This window comes from Poecilia latipinna, unplaced genomic scaffold, assembly GCF_001443285.1.
Source record: "Poecilia latipinna isolate Pla-1442-1.1 unplaced genomic scaffold, P_latipinna-1.0 Scaffold457, whole genome shotgun sequence".
Lineage (NCBI taxonomy): Eukaryota > Metazoa > Chordata > Actinopteri > Cyprinodontiformes > Poeciliidae > Poecilia > Poecilia latipinna.
The window spans coordinates 438,115-455,260 of NW_015113073.1; the positions used below are offsets into that span (position 1 = coordinate 438,115).

Below are 17,146 nucleotides of genomic sequence, written 5' to 3' on the forward strand. Positions count from 1 at the left end.
AGAATGAATTTACAGTACCGTTTGAGCTTTATTCTTAATAAGGGTGCTAAGGCTTCAAAAAAAATCCAAATGTTGGAAAAACGCATGATAAAGAAAAATGTTTAATTGGAGATGTAAAAAAAAAAAACAGTACATTCAGTCAAACGTTGGTCAAAACATGGAAATACACCACAATTCACTACAACATAAGAGTACCTCCAAATAGATCCCATTTAGTTTTTGTACAGCTAAAGTGTCTGAACCCAGAAATGTTTCATTATGCTGAAATTACATTGTCTTTACATCATGTTAAATGCAAAAAACAGCTCTAGAGTACATCCTTATGACTCCTACAGTAGTCATATTGAGATGCGATGAGATAAGCCCACGGACAGAACATATGACTACCTGTGTGAAGACAGTGACCACACACTCAAAAGTGTGTGTTTGCGTTTATGTTATGATACAGAAGAGATGGGGTTGTGCGGGGATCCCATCTGCGTAAGCACCTTGTCCAGCCACTGCAGGGGTCCATGCAGGTGCACTTCTATCCAGCAGGGGGTGCTGGTCACATCTTGACGGTGGTATTCGGCACCCCAACCCTGAGGAATGGAAGTGGCCATAAATCTCAGCTGGTGGGATGGTGGTGTGGGTGCTAACAGGAGGGAGTCTTACCCCACCTTGTATGTGGCAGGATCTGACATGTCTGGCAGCAGCTACAAGGTCTAAACATTTCACTGCTCAATAAATTACAACCAACAACGTACAGTGCAAGCACTAACTTTCCATTCAGCTTTCAGGAAGAATTACTGGGCCTGTTGCTGCAGTTGTGTAATGAAAAATGAACGCTGGTACCTTGACGAAGCTCATGCGGATGGTGCACATCTTGGTGAGCTCGTAGACGACCTCGAAGCCGTGGTTGACAGACTGGGCGAGAAGCTGAGCGAACAGCTGGTTGTTGAAGATCTTGAGGCTGCAGCCGCTGGGGATCTTGCACACGGTGGTGGTGTGGAAGCCATGCTGGAAATTACAGTTGCGGCTCTGCACGAAGATGCTGCTGTCACTCAGACACTCTGCATAAACCTCCCCTCCTACGTAGTACAGATGTAAACCTGAGAAAAAAAAAAAAGGGAAGGAAGGAGGTGTGTTACATTCAAGCTTGAGAAAGTCCAGTATAAATAAACCACTAGAAAACTACGAGATTAATAATGTTTATGTATTCTGACAAAAACATTATCATCACCAGGGAAACAGCAATAGGAGAAAAGGTTATTCCAATAAATTTGGCCAATTAGTCTTAGATTCATATTTTCATGCATGAATTTAATGGACTGCGACAAATATTTATTCATACTAATGCATTTTCATTGTTTGTTTTTTTTTAAAGCTGGTTTTTCAGTGTTCAGACAAATCAGATCAAGATTTTGTTTTTCCTGAACACTAATCAGGGTTGCAGTTTTCTAGAAGTTTATTAACTTCTAGAAAACTGCAAAAATACTAAAACACAGAGTTCCTTCCAGTCAAAAATACAGTAACACTGAATAATTACCGCTTGTTAAAAGTTGAGGTGGTTTTAGAAAAAGGGAGCAAAATCCCTTCACGTCATCACTCTATATTTGTTTAACAGATATACATCTCCAATAATGAATTAAATCCAGGTGGCCAATATACTTCTGATCATAAAGTTAACTTCCAACAGGTTATGTTCAACCTCAGTTTGAAAATCAAAATTTGTGAAAAGATCCCTTTAAAATATTTGAACTTGTGTGTGTTCATTTTTACACATTACTTATCTTTTATTTATTTATTTTTGCATTACCTTGTAAATGCTCAAATACAATTAGATTTTTTTTAAAGACTATATTTGTTCTATCAGACTAAAGAGGGCTGAATACAATTTACTGCATTACTTGCTGTATAATTTCCCTTCCATTCTACTACACTGCTTTATGTTGGTCTGTCACATAACATCCCATTAAAATTAACTGAAGTATGTGGCCTTAATGTAACTAAAACGGCTGTAAATCAGCTGGGGGTGCTCACCTTTGCCTATGTGCCTGCGAGTGTGCTCGATGGTGGAGTTGCGGTTGACGTTGGAAAGCAGACCGAGACAGAATCGGTTCTTGTTATTGGACGGATCTGTAAAGCCGTCAACCAAGACGCTGCGGGACGAGGCGTGGAACGTCTCCCCCACCCGGTTGTTGAGCTCGTAGTAAGCTATGGAGCACCAGTACTCAGGTTCTTCGTAACAAACAGGCCTCATATCTAAAGACAGGGTTTAGTGTCTTTAGTGGACTTTTTAAAAAAAAAATAAATTGTGTAGATTTTTCAGAATGGAGGAAAATGATAAGTTACCTCTGTGTGGAGCAGAGAATGTGAGTTTTGGGGTTTCTGTGGAATTGCTTGGCTTCATATCTTCTTGAGTATTTGTCTCCATCATGCTGTATGGAGGGGGAGGAGTCTCAGCTAGATCAACACAAACGTCAGAAGGAGAAAAATAATCAATGCAAATTGATCAAGGTCAGAATCTTTAACAGCTGGGATTTTTTTTTTGGTTCCTACCTGTGATGTGATACGGACTGCCAGGTTCTGCAGAGTTGCTGGGGGAGTTGGGGTAACTCTGTGAGGTGGGCGACTGGGCGAGGGAGGAAGTTGGAGAGGAGGAGAAGGAGGAGACAGGAAGCGGCGGGAAGGAGTCCGGGTAGGTGGCATTCTGTGGCATCAGTGGCTCGTTGTTCAGGGAGGCATTCCTGAACTTGGCCAGTAAACTGTGCTGAGGGTTGAATTCACTGTGGCGTGGGACCAGAACTGGTGGAAGCACTGATGACACAAGAGAGAGAGAGATGATAAAGCACCCAAAGAAGACAATACAAACTCAAAATCCACCAATAATCATAATCAGTTTATAAATCCTGTCTTTCACCAAAAACTCTGGCAGATCCTTTCCTGTACCTGGAGTCTCCACACGCCTGTAGTGGTAGGGGTTGACGCAGATGTCCTTCTGTTTGGAGCCAAAGGGGAACTCGCAGCATTCGAGGGGTTTCAGCTCATGGTGGGACTGCAGGTCAGGCCAGCGCCACACCCTGCAGTAGATGACATGGGGAAGACCCTTCCTGTGGGACACCTGCAGTCTCCCATCCAGCGACCGAGGAATAGTCACACACTTACCTGAAGGTCAGAATAAAAACGGAAATACATGTAAATATCTGACTAAATGTAGAGTAAAACGGAATCATTAGAGCTCAGCGATCGGGAACCATATTACTGTTGTAGTTAGAAAAGACGGAGCTGCTTCATAGAGACTGATATATCAATCAGCCGGGATTTTGAACTTTTATTTTCAGAGTTGTGACTTTTGGTGAGATTTTTGGTCATTTATAAAAGTTAGACCTCGTAAGAAAGTCTAAATTATTACAACTTCTGACTTCTAAAGTTCTTAGAAACTCTTTAATGTGTCTTTCAGTGGTGAAAAACTAGAAAACAAAAGTCAAATTCACATTGTTTCATTGTGGGTTTTTTCCCATTGTTTTCAATATTATTAACTTCTCCGCTTTAGTTCCTTCCACCTTGTACATATATTCATATCCCAATTTCATACCTACTTCATCAAAACTTACATCCATTCCATACCCACAAACAAATTATTACCCTTCTATGTACCAAGACAAATAAGACTTTATTTATCTTGGTGGTTAAGAACCGTAGTTAAATGAATTATCTACATGATCATAAAAATGCTCAAATTGTATATGTATATCATTAGTTACACATCATTTTTTGTTCACCTTGTGTTACTCTTGTATTTCCACTGATTGTGGATCTAAATCAGTTGTCTGTTATCAAACGTGATAAACTATTGTCCCTAATGAAACAAACTGAAATGAGTTGGACATTTATAAACATAATTCCCTATAACCGATTATACAGAGGAACCTTCAGAAATTTCTAGCAGGATTGGGACCACTAGTAATTTCTTGGTATCACTTTATTAAGAAAACAACAAAAAAATGACATAAGAATAAATAAATACTACATATAAATGAATAAATGTAAGCATGTGCTCTCCTATCATAAGCTGTTTTATAAATAACATGATACCAAGAAGACTATCTGACAGGGGTTGACCAGCAATTTTAAAGGAGTGTTTGTCTCCCCTGGTGGCTGGTTGTCACTCGTTGGTAATCACAGTTGCTACCAAACCAATGAAAGACTGATAACAAACTGACTGATGCAACACTAGTACCAAAAACAGCCTGGCACAAGACTCTCACAAAAAGAAATACAATTCTGTATGTATATTATTCTGCAGAAGGTAATGTACAGAGAACGGCTAATGAAATACAGAGAAAAGTCCTGAACTGGGACTTTAACTGCCTCAGTAGGCAGTGCATTATGTGCTAATATATCATTACATCAAGTTTGTAATATTATATACTTCGAACGTGTGTGTTTACTAATGCAACAAGAGTTAATGGATTACAATAACATAAAATGAAACTATTCTGGCAAATATTCCAAGCTGAACTTGGGCAGCGCTCTTTTGATTTGATGTTTTTACAGGTAGGAGCATCGTGACACCATGTATAAAAGTAAGAAGGTCTCATTTTCCGGAGCTCATCTCGGGATTGTCTTGTGACTCCATTTACCAGTTATGAATGCTGCTTTAGGCAGTACCATAGGCTAAGCTCTTCTGTGTTTATCAATGTGCTACTCACTGGGCTGCCCAGGGCAGCTGAGGGCTCGCTCCAGTTCCTCCATTGCTCCCTTTTTCTTCTTCAGTTTCTTCACCAGAGAATCCACGGCCTTTTCTGCCCACTTCTCCTCCTCGTCTCCTTGTTTCCAGCCGAGCAGACGCTTAACTGCAGGGCTGGTGAAGGAGAACAAGGACGTAATCGACGAAGAAGAGTTCATTTTGATATGGACAAATAGCTGGCAGGACGGGCTGAGATGAGGTCCAGTTAGCGGCGCAATCGTTCCCTTGAGGCGAAGGGGTGAAGAGGCAAATAACTTACAGCCAGGACACAAGACAAAAAAAAAAAAGAAAAAAAAAAACGGAGGATGAAAGAGATATTGTGATGAGTAAACAGAGACGTTTCTTTTATTATTTTGCTGTAGCTTCCAAGCAGCTCCGGGGGAAGAAGCTGGACGTCAGCCAGCACAGTGTAAACCGTAAATCCCTTCTCTGTGTTGGCACAGATGGGATCCGGCAACTTCGGATTCTGAACCTCCTGCAGGGATAGTTTTTCCTCACGCAGCCAGACGTCCAGCTCAGGTTTCAATCATCTAGCAAGAGAGAGGAGAGACCGAGTTAAGGAACAGTTTTGCTAATTCAGATGAATGGAAGCACCGTTTGTACATTTTGAGGCCAAAGAGATGTATTTGTCAAGTAGAAGAGAAGTGATTCATACTTCGAAAAAAACGTGATGCACATTTATATGCAGCACATCTGAGTGGACACTGTAGAACCACCTGTCGCTGCCTTGCAGCTGCAGGTATTTTTAGGTATGCTTCGTCTAGGGACAAGAATTTATTCCTCATTCTTCTTTGAAAAACATCTCTAGATCAGGGGGATTTCACAGAATGTTATGTAAACATCCGTTTCCAAGTCTTGCCACAAATTCTCAATTGGATTTAGGTCTGGTCTTTGACTGGACCTCTGCAGCACATGGATGAACTTTAATCAAAGCCACTTCTGACTGCAAGTTTTAGATTTGTTGTCCAAGTGGAAAGTGAATCTTCTGACTTGACTTTTGTAACCTTGAGTAGTTTTTCCCTTCAGACAAATAGACCCAGTGTTTGACTCTATCCAACTTTGACTAGTTTTCCTGGAAGCAGATGAAAAGCATCCACTCTTTATGATGCTGTCATCACCATTATTGATAGAGAGGGGTGTGCACAGGACCTAATTCAAACCTCGGACTCAGCTCTACTGTCTGTGTGTAAATTTCGTCGTGTGAACCTGCCTGCTATTTTCCGCTACGCTTCTCCTCGGATGTTTGCATGCAGCTCAGGTTTTTGTGACAGCACAGACTGCACGCATCGACGGTGACCATGACGCTACCATTTGTAACTCCAAGCACAAAGAATTTGTTGTTTTTCTCATTTGGATAATTTATATTTTAGGAAGCGCAAAATACAACTAATTTGATTTCCTGGAGAGAAATCCCCCATTTCATTATTTTCAACATCTGAGTAGGGAGGTTACAAGTTAGGATGAAGCGAGCAAATCAACTGAGCCAAAAGTAGTATGAATATGGTTCAAGTACCTCGTATTCCTTAATGTGGAGAAGGCCACAACTTCCCCCTCCCAAGCGTTATGTTTTTCATCTAGGCCAAAAAGTTCAGTTTTGGTTTCTCTGATCAGAGCACCTTCTACCACATGTTTGCTGCGTCTGCTTTTAAAGCTTGTTCCTTGTTATGTCTTTTAACTCTGGCTTTTGTCTTGACACTCCACTGCAAATGCCAGATTTGCACAGCTAACAGTTATCGGCAGTTTATCCCACCTGAGCTGTGAATCTCTGCAGCTCTTCCAGATTTATCATAAGCCTTATGGCTGCTTCTCTGATCAATGCTCTCCTTTTCTGGCCTTTTAATTGAGCTGGATAGGTATGTCTTTAACACTTTGTAGTTGTGCAACACTCTTTTGGAGGTTGGATTGAACAATTATCAGAGATTAGCAAAGCTTTAGATACTGATTTATTTGGAGGTAGCAGAGTAACAGGGGCTGGATGCTAATAGATGCCACACTTTCCAGACTTTTACTTAATTGTAAAAAGAGAAAAATTAACCACAAATCACTTTCCCTTCACTTCACTAGTATGGGAAAGGTTAAAAAGGTCTGTACGGGCATTGTAGGTGGATTTCCATAATAAGGAGGCTCAATCAGCAGGGCTACACAAAGCATGCCTGTATCACAGTGGTCTCCCACATGCTACACTATATTTTTCTCAGAAGGGGAACATTAAATGCTTAACAAAACTGTCTCAGCTAGAGAAAGCCAAGATGGCCAGGCTCATTTCTAGATCCACCAACAATGAGGAATGTCCTTTCTGGCCTCTGTTTCTATGATCATGCCACTGACGCCCAGGAGCCTTACTGTCTGGCCAGAACACATCACAGAACAGGAGGGGGAGAGCGAGACAGGGAGGGAGACAGAAATACAGTCCCTGTGTTTGTATCCTTCTGTCCGCCTAAATAGCCACTGAGTATTACACAAATGCCCACAGCGAGGTGCGGATGTACGAAAAGAGACACTTTGATGCCCAGCCTCTAAAATATTTACACTGGAATTATCTGAGACTGAACCAGAAGATTATAACTTGCCTGCTTGTTTTTTTTTTTTCCTCATTGTGTGGTTCAGGCTCTCAGCATTTTCACTTCATTCTTGCAATGCTGATTACAGCTTTGTTGCACATTGTGCATATTGTGGGGGTTTTGTGCACTGGATGCAACTTTAGAAAAAAAAAAAAAAAGACCGGAAATATAGAAGATGATTTGGACCTTCATTTTAATGGTGACTATGGCATAATGTGTTTTTAAAAAGCTAAAGAACAGATCCACATTTGAGCAGATCTCAACAAAAAGACAGCGTATCTACATATCTGCATACTTGTACTTGTTGGTTGAAATGTGACCAGTTCTGTGGCCCCTGAATGGCAGACAAGCAGACAGCTGAGGAGGGATTTTTTTTTTTTTCTTACAATGACAGCAAAGCTGCATCAGTCCGTCTCTGCTGCTGCCGCTGCTTTATGGAGCCTGGCGTCACTCAGTCTGCAGCCTCAGATAGGCTAATTACCTAATGCTTTATCACCAGTGCACCCCTTCCCAAAAAAGTAAACACGCCAGCTTCCTTTAACTATCGCTGCATCCAGTCTCTGTGCCGCTGCAGAATCCGGTTTCTGCCCTAACCTCTGCACACACACCTTTACTCTGCGCAGGAGAATGTGACATAAAAAAAACACATAAAGTCGCCATTATTTCAGGTTTTATATATAATGTTTAACAACATGTCGTCACTACATGAACGCTTTTAGAAATCAAAACATTTTAATCCAAAATAATCTAAAATTTACTTCTTAAATTTTAATTACGTTGTATAGTAAGAGAAAGTCATTTTAATAGCAACCAGGATAAAAGTTGTCAGAGTAAACATCTTACGCAACTCCAAAGACAATAACAATCTTTGCGCTTTGTATTGGATGCAAATTCATAACAAACGTCAAAATGACAAAAACACTCTTAACCCTCTCAAACAGTGTGTTGTTTCATTTCTCACCTGTGTTGTCATAGCAAGTGCACCGCTGACTGCTAAGCGTGTGTGGAGGTTTCCGCGTCTGCAGCGGGTCAGGCCGGTGTGCTGAGGTTGTGAAGGTGTGTTTCTGTCTGCAAGTGTGTGTGCATGTGTGTGCGGAGTGGGTTGTGTCTAGGAGCGTGTGTTTACGTTGAAAAATAAAGAAAGTAGTAAAACAGAAGTGCATCCAGTTAGTTCTATTTCAAAATAAAAGTGTCAGAGAGAAACTCGGGTTGGTGGACGTAGCCTGGAAATGAAGAATCTTTTGTGGAGTACATAGCAGTTTTTTTTTTTTTCGTTTAAGAAGATTGATATTGAAATCTTATCCTAAAACACTTACAAAAAGTGTCCATCTGCACTGACTCTATGAGATGGAGGGCCAAATTTGCACCATTTTCAAACTGCAGTCAGGGACCTCAAATGTCTCCTGACATTTTGCACAATCTTGCTCTTGATGACTTCATGAACATACTTTTGTTTTATAACCTGCTTATATTAATTATATTATTAATGATAAGAATGGATTTTTTTTCTTTTTTATTCAAGTACATCTGAAATGTTTATCAAAGAGAAATGCTTAAATGTACAAGAACACATGAGCCCTAATCAATATTTAACTTGAGGATACATATTCACTGAACGTTTTGTTTGTTTGTTTTTGTTTCTAGCTCACTAAACGATGCTCAAAGCTGAAAAAGTGACTAAGATACTCCAGTAATTTTATTATGAAATACCGATGACAGTGTCTTCCGGTGCTACGCGACCACGTTTTCTCGTTTTGACGCAGGTTTCGTGGAGCTGAGAGACTCCGCTCCTCCAGCAGCCACAGCCGAGCGCCACACAGCCTCGGCGGCGTCAGCCTGGCTGGAACCGCAGCGCCTGTGTGCTGGATCCCTCCGCCTCCCCCCACCGTCCTGGAACTTTCCCAGGATTTCAGATTCGGTGCGCGCGCCCGTGCATCCGTGCCACCTGAGCCACGCACAGCGCGCACGTATCTCCATTCATCACGTTACACCTCATGGAGAACTACAATCACACCTGTTCTCTTTCAGGCTATTTTAGCAAGTTTCCCAGGACAGCCAGCGATAGTTTGTCTTATTTAAAAGCTATTTATAGTGTACTTCTAACATTAGTTATCTGACCTCTTATAACTACAATACATTTGTGGTTATTTCTACAGAAATGAGTGGAAATGTTCATTTCTTCATTTCTGAAATTATAGCATCGTGGAAAAAATGTGCTTATTAGACTCTCGCTTAGCATTAACTTATAATAATAACGCAGACAAACAAAACACTGCACCTGTGGTGTGAAAGAATGATAAAACTGGGACTCATTCTCTGCGGTCCTGCTACATAAATTCCTCCACGCTGTGAAATGTGAGTTTTCCGTTGCCGAATCGAGATTTGCATGATCACGCATCGTTGGAAGTCACGTAGAGGTCTTTTTCCATTGCGGATGGATACGATCCTTTTATTGGGAGTGCCGTGACCGGTCCAGTTAATGACGCAGACTCGGCTGGCGACAGTGAGTCTACAAGTTTGACATTTTCACAGTTTACAGCAACTGCTGCGGGACGTAACGGTACTGCCAGCACCAAGTGAAACCTCTCAGGAGACCCTTTCAGAAAAAACATGCTTTAATCCCCCCTCCACCAACCGTCAGGTAAATCATCCAACAACCGTATCAGCGGCGGGCCGCAGAGACCTGAGTAAAAACCGGTGTTTCCAAAGTCTCAACACAGGGAAGCAGAGGCGTCCCACAGCCAAAATGTGCTTTTTTTTTTTTTTTTTTTTCTCACAAAAGCGCTGATTCCGGAGACAGGAAGCAAGAACTGTGCAGATGATGATGATTCACCGCCTCTGTGTCTTGTCTGGCTGTAAGAGCGCAGACAGGGAGGACACAAACAGGATGCGCTCCCTGGGGCCCCGGGAGGCCCCAGAGACATGCGCATCGACGGGACTCTAGAGCTCAGGAAGAAAACAGCACTATTAAGGTTCATTTTAGGGAAAAAAAAAAAAAAAAAAAATGAAGCTACCCTCTCTGGACTTTTTTTTTTTTCGCAAAATGTCAACCTGTGCATGATGTAAACCAACAAAAGGGAGAAGTATAGTATATTCATCTAGAATTCAAAGGTTCCTTTTTGTGTTTAATTAGATAAATAAAAATACTCAGACACCTTTATAGCTAAAACATAGAACCTAATTAGATATTTAGTAAAATTAACATTTGAATCAGTCAGATTAGATAAAGGTTGCTCCAGGGTTACAGGCGCACAGTGCATGCCAATCTAAACAGAAAAGGGTACATTTCAATTTAGTTAAATAAAGAACCAGAGCAGGGGTAACTTCTTTGAAGAGTAAAAAAAAAAAAAAAAAAAAAGGAAAAAAAAAAAAAAAAAAAAAGGTAAAAGTAAAAAAACAGCATATAATGCAAAATTGGAATGAATGAGGACATATCAGCAATGAGAAGTGGTCATGTCCTCCAGCAGCCTTAGCCATAGCAACGCAATGTCAGGATCACCTAAGCTGCTCTAACTATAGGCTTTATCAAAAACAGAACATTTTGAGCCTTGTCTTAGAGGTAGAAGTCTGCTTCACAAATTAAAACTGGCAGCTGGTTCGACCGGAGAGGAGCCTGATAACTAAAATATCTGCCTCCCATTCTACTTTTAGAAATTCCAGGAACCAGCAGTAAACCTGCAGTCTGAGCAAAGTGCTATTGGGAACATTTTGAATAATCAGCTCTCTCTTGTATGATTGGAGGTTGATTATCAACTTCCCTAAAGACCCCAAATTCAGGGACAATGGTTTTAAGAGACTCTTGGGATCAAAGAGTTAAGGGTATCATCATTTTGTCAATATCGTAGAGATGAAAGAAGGAAATCATAGAAACCAGTTTGATAGGGGATTTAAATGACATGTCCTGGTCAGAGATAACACAGAGATTCTTTGCTGTATTACCAGAGGCCAATTTAATGGCAACCAGAAGACGTGATTGAGCAGTTTCTTTTTCAAAGATAATTTCTGCCTCGTCAGAATTCAAAAGCAAAAAAAAAATCGTCGTTATCCAGATTTTATGTCAAGATGACATGACCTCATAAAACACAGTAGATTACTTGACTTTCCAGATTATTGCTGATTGTAGAAACGTCACAGTGGACTCTTCACACTATGGGAAGAGGCTCGAGTTCTTTTTCTTCATAGCCAAGGAAATACTCCTGACACCATCTCTGGTACAGGTGTGGCTTATTGCGAAGAGAGGCGGCAGCTGTAGTCCGTGTCCTGGATGCATGTGTAACTCTAAAACGTTCTGTTTTCCTTCCAATAAGAACTTTCAGTTTCAAAAGGGATGATCTGACACGGATTCTTGCAGTTTACTGTTAACGAATTGTTCTATACTGATATAATCCAGACTGTGGAAGTGGCCAAAGAAAACATCTTTTGGTGCAAAGTGGTGTTTTATTTTGTCTTAAATGACAGGTGCATTTAATCTACATATCTTTTAGGTCTAAATCTGAAGTCTATTTTTGTTGGAAAATTGTTAAAAACTAAAATGTATACATTTATAAAGGCTGGCCACTAAAGGGCAGAAAAAAAAATTCTGACAATAAAATCAATCTCTGTTCTGTTATTTTCTGTTTAATTATGTTTCAAGTCATTCAGCCTATCAACCACATTTGTTATTTTGACACACACTCCACATGATCAGGTCCTTCACACATTTCTACATGCAACTCTTACATTCTCCGCTGATTGAGGACAATATAAACATCAGGAGACATCAGTACAGGATCAGTCAGACATCCTGTTTACCGTGGCAACAGAAACGCATGTGTAACAACGGCCAATGAAAAGCCAGCATCCATATAAAAAGGCAGAACCACCAGGAATCCACAACTGTGTCATTATCTCATTTCCAATAATGTTTGGATGGAAAATTGATTTAAGCTTTGCTTTTTCTGATGATTAAGTTGAACAACAGACACAGAACTCGCCCCCCCAATGCTCACTGTAAGGCTCCATGGTCCTATAACAGGTTGTCTCTGTGACACAACGGCTTGTCCTTTTGGCTAATCAGTCTTATGTGGCGAATGCAGTTTCCAGGCTCCGGTGATGTAGCGTAGGCGAATGAAAATCAGATCCCGTCCCATCTGCAGCCAGCTCCAAAATGGGACCAGTTTGGACCCTGAAAGAGGAAAAATCAACTCTGCACTTTCAACAGAAGTTCCTTAAAGTCAAACAGTAAAACTGTGGTGGTTTGCAGGCAATTAAACATGACTAACAAAAAGAAAAAGTAGCTAACTTGTATTAAAAAAAAACTGCAAAGGAATCAGTTTGGGTAAAGGGTGAAGGTCAAATACTTCATGAACAACCAACCTTCTATTTCTGTCCAGTTCACCGCCACTTCTGCTATGGGGATTTTAAAACACTGGGCAATGTACAGGAGCTCCACGTCAAAAGCCCTGAGAGAGCAAAGACAGATACACAGCAGGCCTTCAGCAAAAAATCCAGGTTTCACAGCAGCTAAATAACATTTTAGAAGAGAGGAAGAATAAATTAAACAGTTCTATTGATGATTCCGTTTTATATATTCTACTGAAATTTTATTTTAATGATCTAATTAAATAAAATCACTATGACACACATTGAAGTTTGTAATTATACAATGACAAAATGTGAAAATGCTTCCAGGGACAGGAGGACTTCAGCACCGCACTGAATATTGACTTTTAACTTTAAATAATTCCTTTATAATCAATTAGTAGTTTGAAAAACCTTTCCTTTCTTACCAAGCATTTATTCATGAAAGTTAATGACCCTGACCATGTACAGATTTCCATTCTGACACATTACAGTTGGATCACGACGTGATTTATTGCATTTGTGGTTTCTTACCATCGCTCGACATGGAGAGAGGAGAAGGTCTCGAGAGCAGCTTCCCGCGTGAAAAGCTTGAAGCCACATTGTGTGTCTTTGATTCCCCTCACACAGAGGAACCACACCAGGAAGTGGAAGCCATACATTAGGAACGTACGAAACACAGATCGCTGAAGAAATTTAAAAAAATTGGCAATTCATTGCGCAAAATAGACATAATTTGTTGCCTTTCCCCTCCCCCTTTTTAAGAAGACAAAAAAGAGTTTACCTGAGCTACAGAGTCTTTTTCTAGGTGAGCTCTGGAGCCACACGAAATGGCCAGGTTCTCCTGCAGGAAAAAAATGCCGTAAATAATCTGTGTCTTTTGAGTGTCTTCTTAAAACCTTTGTTTCACGTTTTCTTTCCACTCATTTTAGGTGTGGTGCATGACTATTTTCTGAGTATTACTTTTATTTGTTTATGAAACCATTTAAGTCTGAACTGAAAGAACGACTACAGAATGACCACTGCGGCCATTTTCTCATATCCGCTTTTGTAAACATTCAAACATTTATTCCAGTCTCCCTGCCATTAAAGGTCATATTTTTACGTTAAGAGCAGAGGTGACATCACATTGTGTGCAATAGAGCAGTATCTGTAAAATAAGACTCTAAACAAAGGCTATGTAGTTCACATTTCAAACTGCTTTTAGCGTCTTATATTAACAATTAGGTTAATTTATGCTTGTTTTTCTGAACCACAGATGTGTCACAAAAACATTTGTTCTTAATGTTACTCTTTGATTTTGCTTTAGACTTCTCCCGCTGATATGCATAATACAATGCATTCAGGTTTCTTAATTCTGTAACATCCACACTAAAGAGGTTTACTGTCAATGCAGATTAGATTAAGCTGAAAATTTGCATGTTTACATTACCAATCACTTTCTGGAGAAATACCCAGAAACATATTAATAATTTTAGAACCAATGAGGTGATTCTCATGTGTTGGCTGATAATGGGACAGTCAGTAGATGATAGATCTTCTCATGTCTTACCTATTTTGAACTGAAGACATTACTTTTACATACTATTGATCTGATGGAAAAAAATATTTTAGGGTTGAAAAACATATTTCACATTACTTGTCCACTGCCATATTTTTTTAAGCATGTGCTGTATAATATATGAAAAAGAGCCAGAATTCAAAGAGAAACATTGAGTAACTTTAAAACGTCTGGAGGACAACTGATAAAAACACAATACTGTACATTTATAAGAGACTGTATAGGAAAAGTAAAATAAAAACCCAACTGGTCCAGTGATGACGTCTTTCAGTCCAGCCTCCACTTTGTCAAGATCAGAAAACTTTGTGGCTCCATCAGCATCTGCCATCAGTATGAGTTTCCCTCTGGAGCTCAGAGTTCCCTTTAGGAGCAGCAGAGAGACTCCAACATTAGTAATAGCAACACAAAATCAAACTGTCAGTTACTTCAGAAAAAAAAAAAAAAAAAAAAAAATCTGCAGGCCAGTGTCTCACCATTCTCACAGCTCCTCCTTTCCCCCTGTTCTTCACCAGCGTCAGGACCCTCACTTTATCTGCACTGTATTTGTTGGTGTAACGCAACGCAACCTGGCAGAGCATCACAAAAACATACCAGCTTTACCATCACCGAGCAAAGTAGAGCAGAACTCATGGGAGCACATTAAAAAATACGATTTAAATCATTACCTCTGTGGTTTTGTCTCTGCTGCCATCATCGACCACAATGACCTCATAGGTGAAAGTGGGGTTTTGTTTCTGTAGTGAGATAATGAGAGGGATTTTCACAACGATGCTTTTAATCGGACTAATGCTGCCACCTAGCGGTAGCTGTTGGAAATAAGGCCCACATCCTGAAATGAGAGCTTTTAGAAGATGCTCTACTACTCTTAGACTCTTTGTAGGTTATAATCTACAAATGGTCTCAGAATCTTTTAAATAAACTGTTTTCTTATGAGAAATGATAAAAAAAATTGTTGTACTAACGTAGAATGTTGAGTAGAACAATTAAATTCGTCTACTGATCTATGTAAGATGCATGAAAAAAATTAGTATCAAAAACTAAGCACAGAATAAAAGGATGGAGCTGCCAGAAAACTTGCACTTTATATGTTAGTAAGTACAACAAGACTTTTCATATGACCATATTTTTACTCACTTGTCTATTTTCCAAGTACTGCATTGCTTCATCAAGCATCACAGGCACTGAAACCAAAGAAAGATGCAAGACTTTTCACTTTTCCGTGGGTGGACCGTGACATGAAACCTTACGGATGAAGTTTGATGCATTATTGGGAGTTTCCCATTTGTTAGTGAAGGGAACCGTTGTTCGGTTTAATGTTTTAGATTTCATTGGAATTATAAATCACATTCAAGACTGCTTTCTCAATTTATTTATTTTTTTCTACTGCAAAAACCATCCCCGACAGAAAAGCAGGGATAACTCACTTCGGAGCTCCTCGTTGTAGGCAGGTATCACCACAGAAAGCTCTCTGGAAAATGGATCATGCAGACTCGGGAAGGGTTTGCGCTCTCCTGTGGCTGTGAGGAAGTATTTCTCCTTCTCGTGGCGAGTCAGGTTCACCATCCCTGCAGTCAGATGTGCGACTACAAGCACCTACAACGGGATAAATACGGTAATGAATCTCATCTTATTAGCGACATGCCTTCCATTTCACGTTTTGTACACATGATAAGTTTGAAGTTACCATGTGTTTTGGGAACAGAAAAATAATGTTTGAGGATTATGTTCATGTTAAAGCAAACAGTACTGTTATATTGCACAGACTGGGAATTTTTTAAACTATACATTATAAGTTTATAATCATCTTATTTGTTGGTTTGAAACATTTTATTTGTATATCATTTGCCTAAATACTTAGTAAACCCTGCTAAGCTCAGCTTACTACTATGGCTTATGGTATGTTGTTTGTGCTCAATATAAAATGGATCAAAAAGTAAAACCAATTGAGATTTAAACATGATCCAATCTTGGCAAAAACTATAGTTGATAAAGGAAAAATACATTTTCAACTAAACACAATTTAAAGCAGTTATAATCCTCTTCCAATTCAATCACAGTGGTAGAGTGGCATCATGTGTTCTGTCCATGTTAACACTTACTGACTCGAACTAACCGTAAGGCTACAGTAATTATGCTTACAGGGCTAAAACACTGATTTCTAACCAGCTTCATTACAACTCACTCCTCATGACAACCTGTACTCGTAGTACATTATAAACTGAAGAGGTTAAGTCAGTCTTCATTTTCAATTAAAATTACAAAAACTGTAAGACTGTAGCCAGCTTCTTGCACCACATTTTAATCAATAAATTCTTCACACCTTCAACCACATCAACGTCAAATATTACTCACCACAATCAAACCGAGAGCTGCCAAAGCAAAAAGAGCTTGGACTATATCACAGAGGATATCCATTTTCCTTAAAACAGCCTTTAACAGACCACCTGCCCAGGTGGCTAGCTGAAAGGCTAGCTTGTTTCCTTGATATTTGAATTGAAACCTTGCAGCCGGTGCTCCAGTTTCAACCTACCTACATGAAAACGCAAGCTTACAATAACTCGTTTACAGTGAAAATGATGAACAACCCGTCATACGTCCATTGTTCTGTGGACAGATGAACTCTGCTTCCAATCACAACTGTACACAGCGGCGACACGGAAGTCACTGTTGCTTCTCGACACATCATCAGTTTGAGACAAGAAGGAACCGCGTCGCTCCGAGATAGGCAGCAGTCACAAAACACTGCCATCTACTGGTAATAGGTGGAAACGTCGGCTGTTAATTATAATTGATTTAAGACAATACAGCTTTACTGCTGAGCGTAATTTTTGGAGAGCGTAATTCTTGTTTAATTTATCTCATTACAATGCAATTTATTTTTTCAGAATGAGTGCACTTTTAACAAAAGATAAATTAAACATTTTGTCAGAGAATTGTGCTCAATTGTATCTT

General features: G+C 39.9%; 2 protein-coding genes and 1 long non-coding RNA gene across 4 annotated transcripts; all 3 read right to left on the bottom strand.

Annotated features, from left to right (window-relative positions):
* Positions 1–8: 8 nt before the first annotated feature.
* On the bottom strand, positions 9–5,028 carry smad9 (SMAD family member 9). The gene is made up of 7 exons (XM_015038933.1): positions 4,695–5,028; positions 2,932–3,147; positions 2,542–2,799; positions 2,335–2,445; positions 2,023–2,244; positions 835–1,091; positions 9–581 (listed from the first exon to the last, which is right to left on the bottom strand). The coding sequence occupies exons 1-7, from the start codon at positions 4,888–4,890 to the stop codon at positions 438–440; spliced, it is 1,404 nt and encodes a 467-aa protein (XP_014894419.1). The 5' UTR covers positions 4,891–5,028; the 3' UTR covers positions 9–437.
* Positions 5,029–5,049: 21 nt separating this feature from the next.
* Positions 5,050–8,417, bottom strand: LOC106951407 (uncharacterized). The gene is made up of 2 exons (XR_001425812.1): positions 8,255–8,417; positions 5,050–5,262 (listed from the first exon to the last, which is right to left on the bottom strand). It is a non-coding gene; the product is annotated as an uncharacterized LOC106951407 (long non-coding RNA).
* Positions 8,418–11,889: 3,472 nt separating this feature from the next.
* On the bottom strand, positions 11,890–16,895 carry alg5 (ALG5 dolichyl-phosphate beta-glucosyltransferase). Of its 2 annotated transcripts, none has more exons than XM_015038942.1 (10): positions 16,725–16,895; positions 15,619–15,787; positions 15,329–15,375; positions 14,860–14,928; positions 14,668–14,760; positions 14,442–14,555; positions 13,418–13,477; positions 13,168–13,319; positions 12,649–12,734; positions 11,890–12,457 (listed from the first exon to the last, which is right to left on the bottom strand). In XM_015038942.1, the coding sequence occupies exons 2-10, from the start codon at positions 15,755–15,757 to the stop codon at positions 12,342–12,344; spliced, it is 876 nt and encodes a 291-aa protein (XP_014894428.1). In that variant the 5' UTR covers positions 15,758–15,787; positions 16,725–16,895; the 3' UTR covers positions 11,890–12,341. The 2 variants fall into 2 exon arrangements, with proteins under 2 accessions (XP_014894428.1, XP_014894427.1); XM_015038941.1 differs by having other exon boundaries at positions 16,547–16,894.
* Positions 16,896–17,146: the final 251 nt, after the last annotated feature.

Excerpts from the sequence above, each read along its gene's own strand:
- smad9 (XM_015038933.1), bottom strand. The coding sequence starts at position 4,890 with ATGAACTCTTCTTCGTCGATTACGTCCTTGTTCTCCTTCACCAGCCCT. Across the intron at positions 3,148-4,694 it reads CAGCTGCCCTGGGCAGCCCA|GTAAGTGTGTGACTATTCCT; the intron begins GTGAGTAGCACA and ends TCTGACCTTCAG. Across the intron at positions 2,245-2,334 it reads ATTCTCTGCTCCACACAGAG|ATATGAGGCCTGTTTGTTAC; the intron begins GTAACTTATCAT and ends CCCTGTCTTTAG.
- alg5 (XM_015038941.1), bottom strand. The coding sequence starts at position 16,609 with ATGGATATCCTCTGTGATATAGTCCAAGCTCTTTTTGCTTTGGCAGCT. Across the intron at positions 15,788-16,546 it reads CAGCTCTCGGTTTGATTGTG|GTGCTTGTAGTCGCACATCT; the intron begins GTGAGTAATATT and ends ATCCCGTTGTAG. Across the intron at positions 12,458-12,648 it reads GAACTGGACAGAAATAGAAG|GGTCCAAACTGGTCCCATTT; the intron begins GTTGGTTGTTCA and ends TTCCTCTTTCAG.